The 23,500-nt window shown below is 36.6% G+C and overlaps 3 protein-coding genes across 5 annotated transcripts; all 3 read left to right on the forward strand.

Annotated features, from left to right (window-relative positions):
- The first annotated feature begins 63 nt into the window (after window positions 1-63).
- Window positions 64-6,324, forward strand: LOC148958155 (synaptotagmin-1-like). Of its 2 annotated transcripts, none has more exons than XM_089113345.1 (5): window positions 64-1,355; window positions 1,810-2,211; window positions 2,783-3,261; window positions 3,947-4,082; window positions 4,865-6,324. In XM_089113345.1, exons 2-5 carry the CDS (start codon window positions 1,956-1,958, stop codon window positions 5,170-5,172), a joined length of 1,179 nt encoding a protein of 392 aa, XP_088969471.1. In that variant the 5' UTR covers window positions 64-1,355; window positions 1,810-1,955; the 3' UTR covers window positions 5,173-6,324. The 2 variants fall into 2 exon arrangements, with proteins under 2 accessions (XP_088969471.1, XP_088969470.1); XM_089113344.1 differs by having other exon boundaries at window positions 1,821-2,211.
- A 418-nt stretch (window positions 6,325-6,742) lies between these two features.
- Window positions 6,743-14,610, forward strand: LOC135683026 (uncharacterized). 2 transcript variants are annotated; one of them, XM_089113346.1, is made up of 7 exons: window positions 6,743-6,993; window positions 7,824-7,886; window positions 9,352-9,621; window positions 10,773-11,017; window positions 11,787-11,916; window positions 12,836-12,888; window positions 13,665-14,610. In XM_089113346.1, exons 2-7 carry the CDS (start codon window positions 7,826-7,828, stop codon window positions 13,830-13,832), a joined length of 927 nt encoding a protein of 308 aa, XP_088969472.1. In that variant the 5' UTR covers window positions 6,743-6,993; window positions 7,824-7,825; the 3' UTR covers window positions 13,833-14,610. The 2 variants fall into 2 exon arrangements, with proteins under 2 accessions (XP_088969472.1, XP_065054228.2); XM_065198156.2 differs by lacking the exon at window positions 6,743-6,993 and adding an exon at window positions 7,042-7,284.
- A 731-nt stretch (window positions 14,611-15,341) lies between these two features.
- Window positions 15,342-23,468, forward strand: LOC135691175 (deoxyribose-phosphate aldolase). Its single transcript, XM_065209002.2, has 5 exons — window positions 15,342-15,563; window positions 17,750-17,953; window positions 20,090-20,430; window positions 21,264-21,451; window positions 23,324-23,468. Exons 1-5 carry the CDS (start codon window positions 15,374-15,376, stop codon window positions 23,355-23,357), a joined length of 957 nt encoding a protein of 318 aa, XP_065065074.2. The 5' UTR covers window positions 15,342-15,373; the 3' UTR covers window positions 23,358-23,468.
- Window positions 23,469-23,500: the final 32 nt, after the last annotated feature.

The following is a 23,500-nucleotide window of genomic DNA, read 5'->3' on the forward strand; positions in this document are numbered from 1 at the left end:
ATGCCAGCTAGCCCATCAATTTCCAAAAATGTTCTATTTAGCCTGATATTTTCCTGCTCTTACCTACAAGCAAATTGAAATACTCTCAGCCAGATTGCCAGAGTATATTTGGCAGCCCCTCACTATATAGGTTAAATGGTATGCGAATTAAGTTATTCAAGTCCACATACATACTTTTAAGGTGGAATTTGAATTCTTTTACAACCCATTATGAAAAGCTATCTGAATGTGATCATCAGGCAACTCTGACTTGATAAAAGTACATTAGGAATATCCCTTCAAATATCCCTTTCTTTAACTTTGAGTCAAAGAACAAGTTGGGGTACAGTAAAAACCCACATAAAAGAATCTGGATTAAGAACCTGTTAGGCTAAAATTTAGAATTGAGGCCTCCTCCACATAAGAACCTTTTCACGCTAAAATTTCAAGTTAGGCTCCTACCAGTGGAGATGCTGTAAAGGTTTCTAGGTGAAAGCTGTTAAATAAAGTATTATTATCTGTTTATATCTAAAATTAACTTGACAAAGCAATTTTTCTTTTAAGCCAAAGTACAATACTGTCTCTATTGTTTCCATCTTTCCAATAAATTCTCTTAATAATCAGCATTTGTAAAGTACACAAATTTTTATTCCTATTTATTCCAAGATTTTGACATATAAGCCCTTGTCTTTTAAAAGACATTTTAGAGATTTTGCTATGTGTTTGTTTGAGTATGTATTTGTTTTGTTAAGTCTGTACTATCTTTAGGTATAATATTAGTGCATGGTATGAAAATTATGATTTTGCTCCATGAATATAAGAACTTATTTTAAGAACCTTGATAGCCTAAATTCACTTTAAGGCAGTCGGTCCCCTTTGTGTTGCTCAGGGAAATTACGCTTTTGTGGTTCTTCGCTATTGTTGTTTATTTGTGCATTGATTCAACGATACATTAATGTCGTGGCCATGAAAAGAGGTTCTGAGGACAATGGGGGACATACTGCCTTTAAGTACCATTCATATAAGAACCTGTCTAGGCTAACTGGGCTAAAGGAAAGATGATGCAAAAAGATTCATTTTCGCTTTTCCGCTGCTCTTACTCCGGCTACTCCCGCACTGCGCGTCCATCCGATAGCTCGCTCGTGCGTCCGCGTATGCTTCAAGCTATTGGGTTTTTACGTTTTCAACCCGTAACAGCACTTAACGTGAAACGCATGAGTAATCGTACCTGGTCAAGCGAATTCTGCCCATTCAAGCTTGAAAAACGGCGCGGTGGTGAAAATATGAAGCATTGAATTGAAGCCGCTATAAAAATTATCGTTGTGTTATTTCTTAAAAGAAAGATGACAATTTTCGAATGGGATCCTACATTTTAGGTAAAGCATTCATTATCCATTTTTCACTTTAAATGTTACTTTATAAACAGGTTGCATAAAAAGAATTTAGTTTTTTGTATTTAATGTATTTTCAACTTATTTCTCAAGATCAAGCACAGTACATTATTGTAACATATGTAACAACGTAGCCAATATGGAGCAACTTTATCTTGTTTTATGAAAATGTTTTTATCAGATCCCAATCCTAACAGCTGAAAAGCTTAGGCTCTTTGATAAAAACTATAGAAAAGAAGGTAAAATAATTTACGATATAATATACAACTTAGTTTTCAGGTCTAGCTTATGAAATTTACAGCCAACCATCAGCATTGCACTCTGCTAGCCCTTTTTTATCCTTTCATAGATGCACCAAACAATGTTTTGGCTTAAAGCAAGTACTGGCTTGAGGATACATAAATTAGACTCATTTCAGCCATTTGCTCGAACTTTCTAGGTTTTTTACAGCTTTCGAAAGAAATGTATCTGCAATGGATATGCAATGGCAATAACAGTGGAGCAGATGGGCCTAATAAGTATCGAAAAACATTATGGATTTGTTCTGAAAACAATGAGCAACTTTTGAAAAGCTCTTGAGAACTTATGGGCCGAATAAAGAAAACTGTAGTTGGGGTTTTTATTCTGCTTGGATTACTAGCTGTTGCTGTTGTAGTGTACATGATTATGCGTATAAGGCGTAAGAAGAACGTGAAAGATGAGCTGGAAGAAGATGAAGTTGTGGCCGAAGAAGAGAGGCTCATCATACAGAAGGCTGTAACAGATAAAACACCTTTGGCAGTGGAAAGAACAGATATGCTTTTCGAGGAGGAAGATGATAGTTTAATGATGTGTAAAATGAGTAAGTGATACTTGTTTCTCAGAGTACAGAAAAATCATTCATTTCCCTTGTAAATGAGCCAAAGCCTTCAAGAAACTTAAGTTCTCTTCTTTTTGTTTTGACTATATTTCATTGAAACTTGGGAGAATCTTTCGCATGTATCACTGTATTGTTAAATGGTGGAAAAATATATGCCCCCTTTTAAATCAACAAGGAATTCAAAGGAGTCTGCTTTCTCAATGCATTCATTTCCTACTTAAATTAACAAGCATCCTTCAAAATCAAATCAACTTTAAAACTGTCATGTCATACATGAGGTATTTTTTACCGAAACACTTATGAAGGGAGATATTTTAGGTAATTCTTAGCAAGGAATATCTAATGAAAACTGTGAATTGAAACCTTCCAAGCTGAAACCATGTCCAAGGAAAACATTTTCATAATCGTGCGTTGATTTTCTTCTGTATTTGTTGGCATTTTATCAAGCATCCGGATCAAGGTATCGCCAGGTTATTGTCAAATAGCTCTGCTGCGAAAATAGCTCGGTTGTTTTCTCTAGAATTTCGTTCTAATCATTAGTTTTTTTCACTAGATGCTGAGTCTCAGAAGTATGATCAACTAACACTGTGGAAAAAATATCAAAGAATCAAAGCAGAGGATCCTGAAAAATCCTGCTCCATCGATAATGGGAGAATCAAAGTCGAATTTTACCACCAATCCTACGAACAAATTTTCAAAATAAAAATCATAAATGCTAGGGGACTGAAATGTAATGTACCAAACAAAGAGCTTACAACAAGAATCAAGGTTCTACTGATAACGCCATTAAAGACTCGCCACATTCCTAGAAGAACGGCAGCTATTGAGAATTCAAATAACCCAGATTTTAATCAAAAGCTTGATATAAAACTTACGAGAAAAACAGCTCGCGATTCCACTGTTGAAATCAGTATGTGGAGCATTGATGATTTTTACAAGGAAAGTCTTCTTGGAGGTTTTCGAATCGAACTCAACAAGTATGATATTTCACAACGAAATATTGTCGAAGAAGAAATACAAGTCGAATTTGAGGTATTTTAGCAATTTTCCTACCAAGAGATTAGATAACTGCTGGATTTCTTAAGTGTCTTATAAAGATATATTTATCAAAGCATATAGCCTCATTTAGCAGGGCAAAGGGTGCACCCAAGAAGAGAAGATTGTTGCATGACCTTGAATCAACAATTTAATCCAAGAATAATTTGATCTTGGATATAGTAAGACGAAATATTCTTCTTTTATTTCTTTAACTTTAATTTTTATCCATCTATGTAGTTATTGAGGTTTCATGAAATTTTTTTTAAGATTTGATTGTATGACTTGTCTTGTTTTATGTTCGTGACGGTCATATCATCATATTAGCATTTCATACATTTCCAGACGACATAAATAGTACATTACAATTTAAATTGCAATTATTCACCAGCGTGTGCAAGCTACGTAATACAAGGAAAGAGGAGTAGGGTTCTGTACTCTCAATTATCACATTTATCTTTTGCCATATGAATGATTTATCTAAAGCACGCAAAATTTTCCTAGGAGACAAATACCCTTCTGGATTGCAAAATATTTGTCCAGCAGACGGGGTAAAACTTCCACTGTTTGTCCAGGAGAATTTATATAGTTTTATGAAATTTTATCAATAACAGTAAGTATTAGTTTTTAGTTTCGATTGAAAGTTGCAAGCTTTCTTTCTTTTGATGCGTTTTCTTTTCAGGAACATGAAAATCCAGGCTTTGTATTGGTTTCTCTTGGCTATAAAAAGGAAGAAGAAAAGTTAGTTGCAATTGTGATGAGAGGAAGAATGCTGAAATGTTCTGCCCATGAAGAATCTATGCTACAAGAAACAATAAGTAAGTAAGCAGTTTTTCGTGTGATAGGAAGAGTTTGTCTTCTCTCTTGGACTCTGCAACTAGATGAGAGATTAACGTCTAGGATTGGTCGAGAACACAACCAATCATCTGCTTGCCTTTGGACATTCCTAGACGTTTATACCTTTTCAAGTTTCAGGCGTAAAGTACTTTAAATCAATATGATATATTTCTGCTTTCCCGTGCTTTTTGCAAAAAAAATCTCGGTGATATTATATTTGTTGGCAACAAGACACAATACAAGCAATTTGCAAGATCTGCAAACCAGTGGTGCCATTCTACAAAGTTAGGAAGGAAGGCTGTGCTGTAGGGAACTTCAACCACACCCATACCCCACCCAATTTAAATTTTTTGCGTTGAAGACTCTCCTTTGTGTGGAAGAATCACTCAAACTATTCAATTTTCTAAAAAGACTGACAAGAAATTGCACATTCATGAGAAGTCTATAGTATAATAAAGGGTTGCCCAAACAGAATTCGTCCAACCAAATATGAACTCACTGGTAAAGGGAGGCTTAGCCCCCCAGACCCTCTCTGAGTTTCAACAATAGAGACTGAGCCCCACTGAGCCCCATTCCGCGGCATCATTGCTCCTAACCAACTTTTCCATCTTTCGATTCCTATGCCTTCCCTAACTTTGAATATGAGAACTAGGCTCTAATGATCAGTGTAATGTAAGTAGGCATAAATAATTCCTTTTTAAACCGTTCTGTTATTTCATTTCCCTCCATCCATTATCCTTTAAAAATTGTTTGTTTTTCTTAGATCCCTATTTCAAAGTTCTACTTTACTGTAACCGGAAGAAAATAAAGAAAGAGAAGACTGAAACTAAACTGGATCAAATAAACCCTGTCTATAATCAGGTAATGGAATTCATCCTTCCACAAAATTCACTTTCCACAACAAATCTTGTTTTTATTGTCATGCATAAAGACGTCAGGACAGATTCCAAGCAAAACATAGGCCGAATCATCATTGGTGCCAACGCCAATGGACGCTGCTGGCAGCACTGGAGAAGAGCCGTTGAAGGGAATGGGAAACTTTTTGCTGATTGGCATCAACTGTGGCAATAGCAATTGCGTGTTTTGCATTCTGATCTCTATGGCTTTCTGTTTAACCTACGATGGTGCTTCCCTGGCCAGAGACAAATACTAATTGTAGCGTGCAGTTGCATCAAAGAAAGGTGGACGTATTTAAGTATCTAAACAGTATGCAAATGATACTTAGGTAACTCGGTACCTTTAATGTGTTTATAAACCATAATTAAAAAACACAAATACAGTATCAAAAATTCGAAGAAAAATTTTTGATCTTGTATGTATGTTATTTAATTATGGTTTATAAACACATTGAAGGTATCGGGTTATCTAAGTATAATTTGTCATACAACACACGGGATCTCTTAAAATCCTTGGCCCAAAAAGCCAGTGACCGAAAACAGTGTGCAAATGATTTTGTGTCAGTTTTCTTTGTGTCCTGCCGTCAATGCTTGGGAATTAAGCTCTAGAAAACAGAACATCTCGATTTCACTGATATAAAATTTAGTCCTGCATGTTACACAAAATTCCTTTTTGTATTGTCCTTATGTATTTTTGTACTAAATCAGCCTGGTTATATAATAAAGAGAAAAGAATATACAGAAGCAAAGCAAGAGTATACTAAGAATATAAAAGTCATCTGTGCATTGTAAATTCTCTATGACGTATTATAGAAATTGATATATAAAGAAGCTAATCGTTGTTGAAAAGGTAAGCAGCTATTGGGACAACATTTATTGGGCGAACTCGTGAAAAAGATATTCAGTTCTTTGTTTTGAATTAATCTTTCACTTGCTGTTTAAACTGATATCTATAAATTTTCTAACAATTTTGTCGCTGAATTTTCAGTGTCGTATTTTGCGGAATCACGTGATTTGCTCATGAGGTAGTATGATTTCAAAATTGCACGCAAAAATCGAAAATTTGCATCATAATAGGCTGCTTTTTAACAAAATTTCTTCCTAAGCCTCTAGCCTTGGCTTTGACGCCAAATAGACCTGGCCAAAAGACCAAAGGTTAATTTTTTTTTGATTTATCACAGTTTTGTGATAATGGTAAAAGGCTTGATTGAATGAATATGTGTTTGGCTTTATTGTACAAAAGTCTAAAAAGCTATTTCTGACTTTTCAGTTTTTGTGGCCTCTTAATTTGTTCTCTCGTATATCAATTCATCACAGAAGTTTCTCAAAAGTTTTTCCTTTCAAGATTTACATTCGCATTGGATTGAAAGGGATAACTGACAAAATATACGGCCTATTTTTCAACATTAAACTGCTGTCAGATGAAGTTCAAAATAGAAATTTCTTTTTAAGGCTTACTTACAACAATCCATGGGCTTGCATACTAAATTTATATTCTCAATAGGCTATGCATTTGAATAGCTAAAGGTGAATATTCTTGTTTTCTCTTATGTCATATGAAAGCCAGCAATATTTTGTTTTATCTAATATTTTCCCAACATATTGAATCTCAACCTAAGCCTAATGATTCTTCCCTTTACAAATCACGATAATTTAGGATAAAATGAAAATTCACGGTTTCGTTTAACTCTCAGATTAGTTAAGCAAGAGTTATAAAGCAAAATAGAATCCAAACATGAGCTAGGTTTACTGCCTGTAATTTGTGTTGTATGGGGTTTCTCGCAAAAGATCAAACAACAAGTGCTATCCGCTTGGTCGAGTAACCACTTGAGGATGTCGTCAGCACACAATGCGCGATCTTGATTGGTAAACAGGTGACCAGTTATTCAGTGGCAGCCAATGAACTGAGTTCACCGGCCGAACCCGGAGCGAAAGTTTGTAAGATTTTCGTATTAAAAAATATGGATTCTTGAATTTTGCAAAAATCCAGCAAAAGGTAAGTCGATATTTCTCATTTTATTGTGAAACTTAGGATAGAATTTGAGTTTGAAGTTTCTAGAGAGTGTTGAGACCTGAGATAGTTGTTCTGCAAGAAAATGCTTGTATCCGGTAGGCCACCAACTTGCTCATTACAGATTATGATTCGCTGCATCCATTGTGGAATATAATTTAATTTGAAATAGAGCAGAGATTTTTGTGCAGATTTGAAGCTAATTTGCATTTGAGTCTTGCGCCAAGCAGGAAACCTTTGTGTGCAAATGCTTGCCAGTGTTATACAATGAGCCAGGTTTGTTCCTTTTTTGTTGCTGAAGACTTGAATGTAAGATTTTAGACTTTGCAGCGATGACAGCAAGTAAAATGAATTTGACCATATCAATGTATGTACTTAGTCAACATTTGCAGAATAGGAAGGAGACGTATTCATGTAAGATGCTCTATGCCTGGAACCAGATATCGAGCATTCAATATTTTAGGCTTCGAATCCTCGATTGGGGTCCTAATTCCACAATCGGGTGAGCACTGTGCACTCAACATATCCAGCATTGAGCAAAGTAGATAACTTCAAAATATGCAGCTATGCCATGATTTATCAGTGATAATTCAATTTGCTGTTAACTTTACCATTACTTGCTACGATTGAGGTTGAATGGCCTTGTAAAATGAAAACTTACGATAGATTCATTGTGAAAGTGGAGTGCATCTCAGAAACTTAACGTTAGTCACTCGGTAAATGTGAAATGACAATGCAAGTCCTGCTAATCTTTCACAATGCCACCAATAATACATTTATATTACGGAAATAATGCATCTTTTTTTTAATTTTAGGGATGAAAATCATAGAAAATAAAACGTGCATCTGCATTCTTTCTTTTGCATTTCTATTATCCGGTAAGCTTTAATTCTTTAATTTTGTTGTCAAAACTGTTTCTTCATAACTCCTCCCAAACTATAAGCATCTGGGTTATGGGATACAGTTCCGTGCTAATTCTAACTTGGATGTGTTTGGGTCAAATATTCTTTGCATATTATATGCAAATGCAGTCAATCAGATTGATGCTATGTATTTAATTTAAACCCTTTGTCGACAAACAAAAAATTGGTACTTAATTGCATCACTTGGAAAGCTAAAAGTTTAAAAGATCAAAGTAAATGACCATCACAAACTTAACTATCCTATCTAGCAGCCACGCCCCTTTAAGTATCGTTGAAAGCAGGTCTCTTGGGTTGCAGCCCCCCCCCAAGGGAATTGCCAAATTGTGTTCGATATCCGTCATAATTCAGTACTGAACAGGAAAAAGCTGAAAAGGAACCCCCTTCCCTTGATAAGAATTTCGTCCTTTGGACCATACCTAGGATCTTCTTTTTTAAATGCTTAAGATAGACATGAGGACATCCCTACTTTCTGTAATAATTGATCAATTTTCTTTTCATTTTATTGATTAAGCACATTTTTGCCAGTATTAAGGAAATTTTATACTCCAGGCAACGATTTGTTTCGTGCTCCAGGCGTTGGAAATACGTATATTCTCCAAGCCTCTAACTAACGTTTTAGTTATCCTGCGTTGAAGAATATATTTTTGAAGACAATATCTTTCCCTTCCAAGTACAGTCCACAACACTGGCTAGCTTATATTAGATTTCCAAATAGTTTAGGACTTGATAACTTGAATTGACAGTAGATTCCCCAGGCATGTTTGTATTGGCCTTTTTGATGATGAATAAAGAAAACGTCTCATTTCACCATAACCTCTGAAAAGGCACCGCGCAGCCATTGGGCTAGCAGGGGCTATAGCCCTCCCATTTTTTCCTAATAATAGGTTAGAAAATGTTTGGAAAGTTTACGCTAACGTAACTTTAAAATGCTTACTCCAACGAAGCCCAAGTGAAGGCAGTTTTTCTTGACTCGGAACCCTTATTTGCTCATTTCTTTGTTTGTTTAATCTTGTTTAATGACATGTTGTATTTTCTAACTTGGATAGCTTGGTATCCTCAAGCTATTAAAATATATATTTATAATAATTGAAATCTTTGACTATTCATAAATTACAAGTGGAAAGAAGCAAGTATTTTTTAAAGGGGCCTTTCCGGTGTTCTAAAGGGGATTACCTTAATCTTTTTCAGTCACGCCTTTTTCAGCTACCCTACTTTTAGATTGGTGAACAGCTGCCTCTGGAAATTGATATTCTGGCATAAATTGTTCTCCTTACGCTTCCTTGTGGGACTCACTAGAGATAAGGGCCAATTTACAGAAATCATTCAAAGGAACTATATTTTAAGGCTTGATAATAGGTCAAAACACATTGTCTATTCCCGTTTTATTCCCAATCACTCCGCAAGGCTCTCTCATTTTTAGTAATCCAGGCCGAAGTACTATGGCCTTCAGGGACATATGGCTTACCTGAAGCTGTAACAGGATGTCCAGAGTTTGGAGGCCAAGCCTGGCAACGAGGCTTTACATATCATGACACAGCTGACGTTGAGCCTTCAAACAAGAGATCTGCGAACTACCATTTTGCTGGGAATTTCTCGCAGCATGGCATTGAGCAAAGATTTTGCATCAAGGACAAGCCTGAAGGTGGAAGTGAATTTTGGCCAGAAGGCAAATATTGCATTTACAAGAAAGGCAAGTTATTTTGTTAGAGCGAATAAAAATTTATAACATATTTCGTACATGTATCATCAAATAGTAAGCAATAACGTTCAACGATCAATGAACTTTCGCCGCTTACGTTAAAGTTCCACCAATGAGCTTGAAGCTACTTGGTAGGCAGTATAGATGTCTAATTGGGTTCCTAGTCTCGTCTAGCCCTAACCATAATGCATCACGGGCCTTAAAAATATCATCAAAACTTTGTGCCGAAGCTAATGATCGATAGGCACTGTCCCGCGAGGTAGAGTAATTGAGCAGTTTCGAAAAAGTGGAAAAACAGTCAAGTTTCTAACCTCTTTGGGTTGGCTTTTTAACTTATCACCCTTTCACCATGGCAGTCAATAGAAGGAATAAGTTGAAGCTGGGAGTTATCTTTAAAATGCTCTTTTACTCAAGCCTGCCCCCCTTGTCCCTTGGTTGTTCCGGTGTCCCTGCTTACCACCCTTTTCACCACTGGTTATCATAACATGCAAGTAACATAGCCAAAGGGTTTGAAGGATTATATGACGTTGAAAACCTTCTTTATAATTTCGCATGCAAAATAGAAGCTTTGTGAATTAAGTATGTTGGAAAATACATCTTCCAAGGAATTGGTCACAATAAAACTAAGGAAAGTTGAATCATGTAACTGTACAGTACCTATTCTTGAATTATCTTGCCTAAGCATTATCAGGTGCTCTCTCCGTGTGTCAATCAAATGATTAATTAAATCATATCTCGAAGCTTTTTCTGTTGAAGAAATGTGGTAAGAGGCATATTGGTTTGTATTCGATTCCCTCGACACCAATCAAACTCTTCAGTAGGTTTATCAAACTTCGGGGTTGATTCCCTAAATACCGAATAATAATTTGTATTGCAGCATAGACTTCTGCACCACCTTTATGTCTAGGCTCATTAAAATAATGCAGAGAGTTACTAAGAAACATCTGAGATTTGAGACTTGAATGGAGAATATCAAAGAAATGTGTTTTGGTTATTGTGAAAGCTGGGAGGTCCAGACTGTCTTAGCTAAAGGTATACGAGATTTTCAAGGATTTCTTTGCCCCTTGGTTAACAACTCTTTTAAAAAAAAAGACATTCAACAATGGACAATACATTTATAAAGTCTGTGCTTGCTTATGTAGGTGTATGCCCAAGTGGAATGGATGAGGGCTCTATAAAATGGGATGACGAGCACTCTAAGATTGATCAGAGAAATCGGCATGTTGGAGCTTTGCCGGACGGCAACTACGACGAGACATCAACCGAGATCAAGTACTGCTGCAGCACAAAGGGTGACGTCAGCAAACCGGTCAGCCTACCAAATACGATGCCTTTCTATTTACTGACATATGATTCACCTACGTGTCAGAAGGTCGCTGGAATGAAAGTGAGTATAATATCTAGGACATCTTAATAATTGAATGAAGCAGCGCAAGGCTCGCTGTGACAGTTCTGGCATCGGGGTAAAACTTAAGACAGGAGCTAGCTACATTATTTTGAGTTATCTTTTACTGATATGAAATTTTCACTGATACTGTACTTGAGTCCCTGACCTAGAGCTTTTACAAACACAACCACTTCTCAAGTCACGATCCTGCGCCATCTGACAAATTTCTACAAAACCTCTTCCACCAAGATTCTCTCTAATGTTGTGGACAAAACGCGTTTTGGTCTTCCCCGTCTTTGTTCAAACAAGCACGCCCGTACCGGGGGGGCCTTGGTGGCTATAGGCCCCTCACCTTTTTGCAGAAGTATGTTATGACATCAAGGATCATGATGAAAAAAACTAGTACAGAAGTTTTTCAATTTGCCAAGACATGCCCCCAACCCAAAATGTGTTCCGGTATCCCTGTTAGACAACACTACAATACTTATCTATAAATGATTTAGCTTTTTGTATGAATTATTGGATTGAATTGATTCCTTATGGACAATATTTTCTATGATACTTCAAATAATAAGATCAAAACTACAGTGAACATTCAGTCGAGAAACTGTTTATCTCTGCAAAGAATATGAAGTAGGCAGTTGTTCTTTGGAAGTATCTAGAGCCCCATGCTTCGAAATCAGAGTTGTAAGGATTCGTAGTGCATTGAATGCGGAGTTTGATAACAAATGTCAATATGATGAGTTTTTGTTGTTGTGTTGCATTTCAGGTTGCCAGTGAGTTTGTCAAATATGATGATAATGACAATGGCAATACCAATGGAGCTCTTGGAGCCCATCCATATGGGCCAAGCGAAGATAAATACAACACAAAGATATATTACTGTTATTATGAGCCAGGTAATATCTCGTTTTCAGATACAACAACAGCAAACATACACTTCATAAATGCGTATTTTTGTCTACTTTATGTTTTCATTTATTGACTACACTACCTTCTCGTTTAAAGGCCAGCGAGAATCGATTTGCTAGAAATATAAGAGCAGCTTAATAAACAAACAAAGACAACTACTTTTTGCAAATTTGTCTCTGGTTTCATCAAAGCAGAGCAGAGTTTGTTAGCAGATGAGTTGTGCTTCGAAAATGTTCATGCAAAAACTGTTATTTTGTGGTCTTAAAGATTTCTAGTAAAGATAATTATTAGAAAAACTGGATTAGGATCGCCCTAGCCTCAAATTATCACCATAGGCATTAAGGGTTCTTTCTTCAGCTGCTGTTGATACTTTCGATTCTTAGTGAGCTTGGACGGGAAACTGCAACTACTCATTTGCTATAGGTTTTTGTCTGCTCTAGCCCCCCTCTTTTTCGCAGAAAAATTGAAAAGAATAGAGTAAAAATAATAGAAGAAAGGAATAGTGCAATAAATCCTTTTACTGCTTAACTTCAAAGAAATAAGCTGAGGTCCAAGGGGCTTAATATAGTCTGTGCTCCAGACCCCTAACTAATAAGTTGGAGCACAGGCTAATGAATTCTATTTTAAGGTTTCAATTAATCAAACGTGACATGCTTTTAAAGAAGTTTAAAACGATTGCAAGAAAATGAATGCAAAGAATATTCTGAAATGATCTGAAGCTAATCTAAAGCTGTCGTCGAAAATTTTCTGCAAATTGATGATTAGGAAAGGGATGGGGGGGGGGTGTAGCCCACCCAGCCTCGTTATCTCATATGCCCTTTGTCGTTGAGAATCTACATTTTGTCTAGAAAATGACATATAGTAAAAAACTGTGTCATTCATTTCAACCATTTATCCTTTTTATAGGAGAGGAGAGCACAGATGACCTTGGAACGGGAAAGAGTATCGCGGATGACAAGGTGGGTCTTGTTAACCAAATTTACAGTTGAGGGGTAAAGAACCAATCGAGAAATTGAGATTTAAGCTTATCAACAATGATTAAACCCAAGGATCACTTTTTGTAGTCAATATATTTGCTTCTTTTTTAAAGATGAAAGTAGTTTCTTAAAGCAAAAAGTATATTTTTTTAATTTTCTTAAAAGATCAAACAAGAACCGTGCTACGAAAATATGATTGATTGAGAAATTTGCTTAAAAGCAGTAGAGTTTTGTTTCTTATTTCTCGATGTCCAACACCTTCACGCCTTCTGTAGCAAAGTATACCAATTCAATTTGAATTGTCAAAGAGCACTTTGGAAGCAAGAAAATACAATGGAAAGTAAAGGCACTGTGGTGACGTGGTCTTTTTTAAAGAATTTGTTGATAAAAAAGGAAGAAAAATTAAAATTTTGCAACATACGAGCAAATGCTTTTTTAATACTTTTATTGACATGATTGGCAAAACACCGTCTTTTCTTGACGAATTCATCAAAACAAGTTTTAATATAAGCATTTAAGAATCCACATTTTACTCGTATCCCAGGTATCAAAAGCTGCCCGTTAATCCCGGCATTCTTAATTTGCTCCTGTACACCTCATTAATTCATTAGTTTAATAGTAGTTTGTTATCTTTTGCTTCTTTTTGCAACTACTAACATACAAATAAATACTTTACGCAATCAGTAAGCTAGGCTCTGTACAATATATGATCAATGGATAGAAGATCATTTATCAACGGGCCTAAACCTTTTTTGTAGGACCATGCACCAAAATCTTCATCTGGCTTGGCAGTTGCAATCGGTTGTGGAGTAGCTGGCGCCATAGTGGGAACAGCCTCGATCGTATTTGCCACAAGAAGGATCCTAGCTGCAAGAGGAAAGGGGAATTTCGATGGGATGGAGGGGCCAAAACCCGATGCTCCTTGAACTCGACCATAATAAATGAACAAGCAATGCCAATATTTGGCATGTTATAAAAGAGCAAATTTAGGGTTGCTTTCTGTTGGAGTCTTTTTACAAAGTGTACTGAAACATTTTGCTTTTAATTTGTTCAATGAAAAATCTATTTTTATTGGTTTCCATTACATTACATTTCAGATAACCATTACATTTTTATATTGATGGCATAATGGGTATAAAATGCTTTTGCAAATCTAGATCTTAATATCATGTATGTAGTATCTGTACATAAAAAACTGTTTACCTTTGTAGTCGTTAACTCTAATAGAAGCTTTAATTTGATAATCATGTCGTTTTGGTAGAGTGCAGAAAAAGCATAAAGACTTTTGTCGTTTCGATACTTTTAAAAAAAGCATAAAGACTTTTTTCTTATTGGGTTGCAAAATGCCTACTTATGATTATAAATTATTTTCTGCCCTTGCGAATATTATCAATAATTTATCGGTTTCACGGAAATGTGAGATTGTTAGGTATACCATGATTATATCAGTGGCAAGTGCCTTTGTTTATTTCTCAATAAGAAAATTTTGGTTACGCTTCTGATTTCAGATCGTACCACCCATCTCCTTTCTAGGAACTTTAGGAACCAAAAACCCCTCCTTTTATTACATACATCAAGTGGCGGTTTTATGATGATGAGATGAAATTTCATCAGGGTTATTTTCACGAGGGGCTTTCGAGCTTTAACTAATTTGCTTGAAATTGTTGTTATTTCTTATTCGTTATGATCTCTTGTGCCACACTACCTTACGTTTTTCTTGTATCTGCTCTACTAGTTTATGGGGAGGGCGGGGAGTCCTTCGGAGTCCTTAAATACAGCTTTGTGTGTTGAGTTTCTTTTGCGGCATCGTTAAAATCTCTCATACCTTTAGGCATCTTTTATGCTATTTGGCGTTTTTTGATGCTATTAGGTAGGACTGGTGCATCGGTGGGGAAAAGAGGTTTTTCCTGTCCATTCCCTTCCAGTTATCAATCATATTTGGGGTTATTGCGTAACTTCCTTTAGTAACCCCTTATGGTAGCTTGAGCAATTTGCCCCGATGTACCAACGGCCCAACTCGCTCTTGATGATGATGTCTGAGGGAGCTTTATGCCCTTTATATTGCATTGGTATTTAATTACCGAGTTAGTAAATCAAAGAGCTTCTGATAGGCAGAAAAGGCCCCCTCTTAAGAAAAAAATAAAAATTGTAAAGGACAAGGGAACCCGCAGATGTTTTGGCACCGGGCCCCGCACCGCAGTCCCTTAAACAGGGCCCACACCACCGGGGGACCAGAGGGGCAAGGGTCCCCCCATTATTTGGTAAGCAAAAACATTTCCATAGATACCCTGTTTTAAAGCACCAAATTCAAGTTCAATGTATAGAACTTACTTGGCCCCTCCATCGTGAAATTCTTGGTGTGGGCTCTGCTAAATCCCTGCTGCATTCTTCCTCTAAATCTTTGGCACGTGGACAGTTGGAGCGTATAAGCAAGTGGTTGTTGCAGTTTAGAGGGTCTTTTTGCAAAATGGCGGCAAAGATTGAGCGGAATCCTGGGGTTTCATTTGATGCTGGCTGGATTAACAATGTACAAATAAATTATGCCTGCACTAAAGTAAGAGGAGAAACATTGGGCACAAGAAGATCAGTCAAGAAAGAATGGCAGGCTGCGTGGCTTTTGAGAGCGGTGACGTGCACAGACTTGACAACTTTGGCAGGTACCTATGTTTCAAACCTGCTTGTTTTGAAACAGGCTTGTCCAGCCCGTGCATGACCATAATTTCCCCAGAAAGAAGCGTATCCTCAGCAAAAGGGGGACATATTCCCGTGGGTTTTGCCAATATTCTTTAATGTTTGAATAAGTATCACAGTGTTTGAACAAAAAAGTAGGGCGTAGATTGAAATTGAATGAGATTTACAAAGAGTTAACAATATTATTTTAAAAATTATCAAACAACAATGTTTAGGCATATTGTAATTTGCAGAATGCAAAATTTCAGAAAATGCAATGTATGATGTGGTATTTTATAAAGAATAAATTGTGTTATTCTAAAAGCATAATTTTCGTTTTTTTGTAAACCAGGCTGAAATTTACAGAGTAAAAGCTGCCTTTGCTCAGTCCTGTTATTTATTCCAATAAAAATATTATTGCATGCATTAAATAACTGAAAAACTTAAAATATTAAGTATTTGTATTTGTTTCTACCTAGCATCCGAAGGTAGTTTTTAGGGCACTGAGAAGCTTATGCTTATCGAGCAGTGTCCTGGTTCTTCCTCTCGATGTGACCACACCTCGTGATTCCTGTGCCTGGAATACAGAGAGCTGGCAACTCTCCTCACTCTGGGTGAAAGTTTGGTCATGCCAGGGACTCGAACCACGGACCCTTGGGTCTGTAGTCAGTGCCTCTAGCAACTGAGCCATCCTCGCACCTTAGGGTATTCACATTCAGGGCTCAGTTTGTTAATACAACAGTTTGATTATTCTGTCACTGTTTTGAAAACCAATCCAAAAACTGCTTGCAGTAAATTTGTATCCAAAAATTTTCCATTACTTTTTGCAGTAAAAACAACAAAACAAACTAACTTTCTTCAAAGTAATCTTAAGCAACTGGAACAATGATATTGGATAATGGGACAATAGTTCCAGTATGATTCTTTTTTTGCATTATCAATTTTGTTTTGTTTCCAAGTTGGCGATAGTCAGCCTAATGGCCAGGTACTTTTGTAATCAAGATCTCCATATAGTAGACTGAGTTATACCACCGGTCTAGGTCACACAAATCTCCCAGGTCCATCACTATTGTAGGACATGCGGGGTGTGGCACCCCTTCTTGAAAAACAGAGAAGTTTTTTGCCATCTAGAGGTGCTTAGTGGACAAATTTCCAAACTTGGCAGCAAATTTAGGATGGTTCAACCACTCTGTCGGAAATCTGAAAATCTCTTTTATGCAATGAAAAAATGTCTAGGCTTAGATGATAATAGAAGCATTCTTTCTTTTGCCAATGGATACCAGTACATCAGGTGGTCAGGGGTGGACAATTCCAGGAAAGAGGTGCTCTCCTTGTGGGAGACCCATGTATCTTTCTGTACTGTGATCTCCAGAAAGGGAACTTTGGTGACAGGGGTGGACCATTCCAGGAAAGAGGTGCTCCTCCAGTGGGGGATCAATGTCTCATTCTGTACTGTGGTCTCCAGAAAGGGAACTCTGGTGATAGGGGTGGACCATTAAAGTAAAAATTTGTCACCTGGTGGTTACCCTGTGTAGCGATAAGCCGCAAAGTGTTGGTGCAAAGTGTTGCAAAGAACAGTAGCAAAAGTAGCAATCAGCTTCTATTTGGTATTGATTATGGGGATTGAGCTCCCATAGGACCACATCCCTGGGTCCTGGGTATGGTATTGTGTGAAATTTGTTTGTGTGCTGTGATCAGGCCATATCTAAGGACATAGGTTTTCAAAATAGTGCATTTTGTCCTAAATAAAAACCAATCAAACACTTTGCATCCAAACTGAAATGATGCATTGTCAAATATCATTGTGTTTTCAAATGGTTCAACTCTCAAACTGTTTTATATGTTTGTATTTTTGATGCATGGAGAATAACAGTTTAATTTGAAAATATGTTCTTGTGAACATGGCCTGAATAGAAACCTGAAATAGAGTTAATATAAAGTTTCATTGAAAGATTAGTGGTATAAACTCTTGTACAAGTCTTATAAATCATAATTTTGCAGTCATGTGAGGAGATGGTTTTAGTTTGCTTGACATTAATATTTATCATATAAAAAAAACTCATCATGGGGGTGCATATCAATATGTTAAATTAAATTTTTATTAGAGATTTTACAATGTTTTTGTGATTTCTTAATTGCTATTTATTAATTTTCATTTTGTTGTCTTATGTAGGTGATGACACTGCAGGTAATGTGAGAAGGTTGTGTTTTAAAGCTCAAAATCCTATACGGAAAGATCTGATAGATGCAATGGATGTAGGGCATTTAGGAATCACTTGTGGAGCAGTATGTGTTTATTCATCAAGAGCTGTAAAGGCCTTACGGGATGCACGTTCATCTGTGCCTATAGCTTCAGTTGCTGCTGGTTTTCCTGCAGGTGAGTTTAATTTCTATTGTTCTATTGCCTATCCCAAATCAATTTGCATATTAAACTAATAGCTGATAAGCAAAATTTGAATCATCTTCGTAGCAAGCATGAATATTGGAAGTATTTGTAACTTGAGAATCCACAACTTTTTTAAAGAAATCCTGGCAAAAGGATCCTATGGTGATAAAAATTCAATCTTTAGGGGCATGATCCTATGGTGATAAAAATTCAATCTTTAGGGGCATGATCCTATGGTGATAAAAATTCAATCTATAGGGACATTTATTGGAAAACCTTGGGATTAAAGGTACAATGCTTGTTCGAGAGATGGATCATGCCCGTCTCCCAAACATGCACTAGCTCTTTTTTCAGGGTCATCGCACATGCGCATTATCGCTGGTAGCCATGACAGGAAGTTCAAGTGTTGTGTGGTCCCAAACAAAACCACTGTGTGAATACTGTAATTAATGCACATATGCTTTGACCCTGCAACACTGATGGGTTTAAGACTGTATTGTTTTGAAACAAAGGACTGAAAGTTTAGTCTCCTGAACAAATGCCCTGATGCCTCAATGCCCAAAACCTTTTTTGCAGTCAGCCAGCTGCAATGCTGTTGCATGATAGGCTTTATGTAGATTTTGTTTTAAATTTTTGTTTCTCTAATTGTACTTCTTTCTTATATTTTGTGGTCTTTATCATACTGAAATAGTTTATTTTATTAAACTGAATTTATTTTTCTGTAATTCGCTGCTCCTCGATTTACTCCAAATCATCATTCATATTCGCTTTCTGCTAATAATTATGTTTCTGAGCACAATTCGCGTCTTTTTCTTCTTTTCTCGAAACTCTAGGCCGTTCCCTTCTCGTCAAAACATCATGTGTCGTAAGAATTTGTCGGCGCCTTTGAAAAAAAGTGATGAACTCGATTTTACTCTGCTTTCGTTCAGAGTAAAATTTCCAATGATAGAGGATTAACAGCAGATAAGCGCATTAAATTCTGCAGCGAAAATGGACAATTTTAGTATGTTACTCGATCACTTTTCAGCATGTTGGTCCAATATCGAAAAAAGTGATGGTAAAAAGTGATCGTGTAACCCGGCCTTTACTGAAGGGTCTTTATGTAATTTTGCTGATGACAACACGGTACCTGTCACTGCAACAAATACTGATGAACTATTGCAACTTGTAAAAATTAACACCAAAAAATGTCTTGATTGGATTAAATCTAATTAATTGATTGCAAACCCCTTTAAATTTCAAGCTATCACAATCGGCAGCAAAGATAAATGAGTTTGAAATTGACCAAAAATTTGCAGACCGTTACTTTGCTTGGTGTTCAGATCGATGAAAATTTAAAGTTTGATGCTCATATCGATTAGATCTGTAAAAAAGCAGCTAAAAAGTTAAATTCTTTAAAAATATTCGCAAGATTTATGGGCGACAGAGAAAAAAGATAATTATTAATTCATTTATACTATGTCACTTCAATTATTGTCCATTGATATGGATGCTATGTTGTAAAGGAAGTCAGGATAAGCTAGAGAAAATTAACGAGAGAGCATTAAGACTAGCCTATTTGGACTATTCCTCTTCGTACAAAGAATTACTTGCTAACTCAAAAAGAAACTACCAGACATATCCAATAAGTTAGAATTTTAGCGCTCGAAGTTTATAAACATTTAACAACCTTAATCCTGTTTTCATGAAAGACTATTTTGTTCCCAAAACAACAGGTCATAACTTTCAACTCAAAAACCCCTTTGACATTCCAGAACCCAGAACTACCAATAATGGTATCAGATCATTGAATTTTCAAGGGCCTTAAATCTGGAATTCACTCACAGAATCAATCAAGACAGCACAAAATACTAGACAATTTAAGATTATGATAAAAACTTGATTCCTTGAAAACAAGTGCGCATGTTCATTTTGCAGTAAATGATCTGTCTTATACAGTCCTTGAGATTGCTTCATGTTAGTCTTAATTAGTGTATATCCACTATTGTAAAAACTAACATCAAATAATTTACATACAATACAAAAATAATGGCTGTGGAGAAAATTAAGTTAACTTTTTAAAGGTTAGGTTTGAACTGGTTAGTTGAAATCAAATCAGAGATTTTTAGTGATTTTTGCTTATTGCAGGTCAGACACCCCATGTTATAAGACTTCTTGAAATCAAGAATGCTGTTGCAGATGGTGCTTCAGAAATTGACATTGTTATCTCCAGGGCCCATGCCTTGCAGGGAAACTGGGAGGCTGTATACAGGGAGGTAAAAGAATGTAGGGAGGCATGTGGAGATGCCCATCTGAAGACAATCATTGCCACAGGAGAACTCGGATCCCTTGAAAATGTTTATAAAGCGTCAATGGTATCAATGATGGCTGGCTCAGATTTTATTAAAACGTCCACAGGCAAGGAAGGTGTTAATGCAATATTCCCTGTTGCATTGGTTATGGTGAGGTGTATCAGAGATTTCTTCAAGGTACCTTTGCTGTCATTTTCATCTATACATTCTTTTTTTTATAAGAACCAGTAAATTTAAGTTCAGGCTGACTGTTCTTAATTTTTTCGAAAATCTGAGGCTGGATTGTTCTTAATTTGTTCTTAAATTAGGAGGGTGTAAGCTGTGCTATTGCTAGCTTTTTCGTTCTAAGGAGGTGTTCAGGCCTCATTTGCCAACAAAGTGAGTGAGACAGCCTTAATTTGCTGACAAATTTGAATATTTACCGAAAAAGCACCCACACATCGCTAAAAATCCTCGATTTTGAGAAAAAACGTTGTTCAAAATCGCATTTTGCAGAAGCTCAGCCTCAGCTTGTTCTTATTTTGTTCTTAACCTTTGACCAATTTTGAGGCTCGTGTTCTTATAAAATTGTTCTTATAAAAGAAAAAGAGTGTAAATATCTTTTCCATATCTTAAAATTTCAAGTTAAAGCAAAATCACTTCGTAGTGTGTCATTCATTAGTCCCATTATAGGAGTGCTTAACACAAGTTTTCAAAAGCCCGGTTCTTTGTGCACAGTTTTTACACAATGCTGCTATGTATGGTACTAACCATTTTAATTTGACCAGGAGTTTAAAGGATATATTTTGTCCGGTTATATTGGCTTAGCGAGGGGGAGGCAAGAGGACGCCCCCTCCCCAATTGCAAAAATATATTTTAAAAGTGCATTTTTTGGTGTTCAAACGAGTGTGGACCCCCATTTTTCACTTGATCATCCCCTCTTTACCCCCCTAATCGACCACCCAGGCTATCCTATTGATTTCTCCATTAGTGTCAAAATCAGTTTTCAATCAATTTGTTTTGACTTGTAGCGGACAGGATACAAAATTGGTTTTAAACCAGCCGGTGGAATACGCAGTGCAAAAGAAGCCCTTGTGTGGCTTTCAATGATGAAAGAAGAACTAGGGGACGAGTGGACCAAACCCAACTTGTTCAGGATTGGTGCCAGCTCGTTGCTGACTGATATCGAACGACAGCTGTATCACCATGTTTATGGCCGGTTTGTGATTTTACATTTATCTTTTAGCTTGTCAAATTGGCCCTCGGTTTATTAAAATGTTTCTTTATCTGAGAATAAGTTTAGGATCTAGCAGCAGCATTTTGCTCTTTGACGACTGTAGCTTCACCATTAGTTGAACCAGGAGTCCTCATAGGACATGCATTTGCAACATGCTACCTCGGGATATAACCGGCCACACCTAATAAAAATAACAATATAGTTGTACTTCCGAACCCACCCATCTGACATCCTTCAGCTTGATGCTACCCATTCTAATGTAGAATCAGATGAGGCCACTATCACATCCTCTTTAGACACATATGCTTCTAACTAAGGTGTAGCTGAAGGAGTGTACAGGTTCGGATTATCTACAAACCTTGCTATGTAAGACTGCCATTGCCTCTCAGGAATGTAAGTTTCTTTATGAGTCGTACCCTCAAAGTAGAGAAAACATTACTCGACAAGGTCGACTCCGCCGTTTAGTTAAATCGTGTCCTTTTCTCTTTGTATAAATATGAACATTCCTAGATCGAGTTACACTTATATTTAAAGATTACACATCGCTATTTAAGCAAAAAAATTCAAGTACTATTTTCTACATAAGGGAGGGGGATGATGTAATAGGTTCCCTTTCCTGTCACATGTCACGCATGCGTCGTCAGTTGTTAGTCACATGACGTTTAAATGCAATTAAGATTTGGTCGTTTTGATGTATAAAGCATGATAACAATTTTTTGGTGGTAAAAATTTGAAAATGGCTTTGAAAAAAGCAAACATTCTACACCACTATACTGAAATCCATCCAGACGAAAAAATGTTTGTTGTAAGATGTTTATTTTTTCAAACCATTTTAAAATATGATAACGTTCTTCTTACAATGTCAGCCTTCATTTATTCTATTTAAGTGTTGAATTTGATCATGCTTTATAATTGGATTCTCTCCGGGTCATGTCATTCCATGTCAAATTACCGAGAAAAATTTGAAAATGTCACCCACCATTTCGGGTTTTGCCAGTTTTCATCTACAGTGTGGAGAACGATACTGAATTGATATATTCTGACGTGAAAGGAAAAATTGAATGTCTATTTTCTTCAAAAGTATAATTGACTTAACCTATCATTAAGTTCCATGATCTTTCAAGGTGCAATAGCCTTGTTAAATAAAAATTGCAGGTTTAAGTAAAGATTAACACTAGTAGACTCCGGTTATAGTCAGTGGCGTCACCAAGGGGTGGACTGGGGTGGACATGTCCGTCCCAGTTTACCCAGAAGTAGATTTTCTAATTTCTCGAAATAAGCTCGATTTTGATTTTTGCACTAGCAAAAAAGCCACCGTTACGAAAAAAGCTGCTTGAGAAAGTTGCTTGTCCAAAGATTTCGAAATAGATAAAAAATATACTAAAAAGGCTTTTCCAAGAGTCTGAAGGGCGTGGCCGAGAAAATTCGTTTTCGTCCACCCCAGTTTTTTCGAGCTGGCGATGCCACTGGTTATAGTCACATCAAATGTTGCTTGTAAACCTGTGACTGTAAACGGAATGTGACTTCTTCAAATTAGCTATTCTTGCATGATTACACAGACCTGTGATAATTATGCAAGCAATTAAATTCAACCCTTGTACGCGATTTGGCTCTTGGTTACACAGACTCTCTACTATAAAGTTAGGGGTCTGGAGCACAGGCTAACTGTAAGCGGAGCTATAATATTTGGGCCTAAATTTTATGTGACTGTAACCCCTAGTGTGACTTTAAGCGGAGTCGACTGTATTTTGCTGTCTCTGAGATGGTATTTTTTTTCCTAACTGAAAATTTTTCATCACAAGCAAGCATATCTTTATGCCCATTTTTTTCTTTCACGTGATGTTGTTCCCTTAGATATGCTGCAGCCCACGAATTGGCTATGTCGTAAGGCGAAGTCGAAACTTGTCGCAGATTGGTATGGACTCAAATATTTAAAAAAATTCTTAGTGGAATCATGTTTATGTTTGTTAAGATTTTCATATCAATTATATGAAACAAATTTGCGTCACGTGTGTTTACGGCAACCTGAAG

The sequence above is a fragment of the Rhopilema esculentum genome, chromosome 17 (assembly GCF_057945365.1).
Source record: "Rhopilema esculentum isolate cy_ngs chromosome 17, ASM5794536v1, whole genome shotgun sequence".
Taxonomy (NCBI): domain Eukaryota; kingdom Metazoa; phylum Cnidaria; class Scyphozoa; order Rhizostomeae; family Rhizostomatidae; genus Rhopilema; species Rhopilema esculentum.

Excerpts from the sequence above, each read along its gene's own strand:
- LOC148958155 (XM_089113345.1), top strand. The coding sequence starts at position 1,956 with ATGGGCCGAATAAAGAAAACTGTAGTTGGGGTTTTTATTCTGCTTGGA. Across the intron at positions 3,262-3,946 it reads AAATACAAGTCGAATTTGAG|GAACATGAAAATCCAGGCTT; the intron begins GTATTTTAGCAA and ends TTTTCTTTTCAG. Across the intron at positions 4,083-4,864 it reads TATGCTACAAGAAACAATAA|ATCCCTATTTCAAAGTTCTA; the intron begins GTAAGTAAGCAG and ends TGTTTTTCTTAG.
- LOC135683026 (XM_089113346.1), top strand. The coding sequence starts at position 7,826 with ATGAAAATCATAGAAAATAAAACGTGCATCTGCATTCTTTCTTTTGCA. Across the intron at positions 9,622-10,772 it reads ATATTGCATTTACAAGAAAG|GTGTATGCCCAAGTGGAATG; the intron begins GCAAGTTATTTT and ends TTGCTTATGTAG. Across the intron at positions 11,018-11,786 it reads AGAAGGTCGCTGGAATGAAA|GTTGCCAGTGAGTTTGTCAA; the intron begins GTGAGTATAATA and ends GTTGCATTTCAG.
- LOC135691175 (XM_065209002.2), top strand. The coding sequence starts at position 15,374 with ATGGCGGCAAAGATTGAGCGGAATCCTGGGGTTTCATTTGATGCTGGC. Across the intron at positions 15,564-17,749 it reads AGACTTGACAACTTTGGCAG|GTGATGACACTGCAGGTAAT; the intron begins GTACCTATGTTT and ends TGTCTTATGTAG. Across the intron at positions 20,431-21,263 it reads GTATCAGAGATTTCTTCAAG|CGGACAGGATACAAAATTGG; the intron begins GTACCTTTGCTG and ends TTTGACTTGTAG.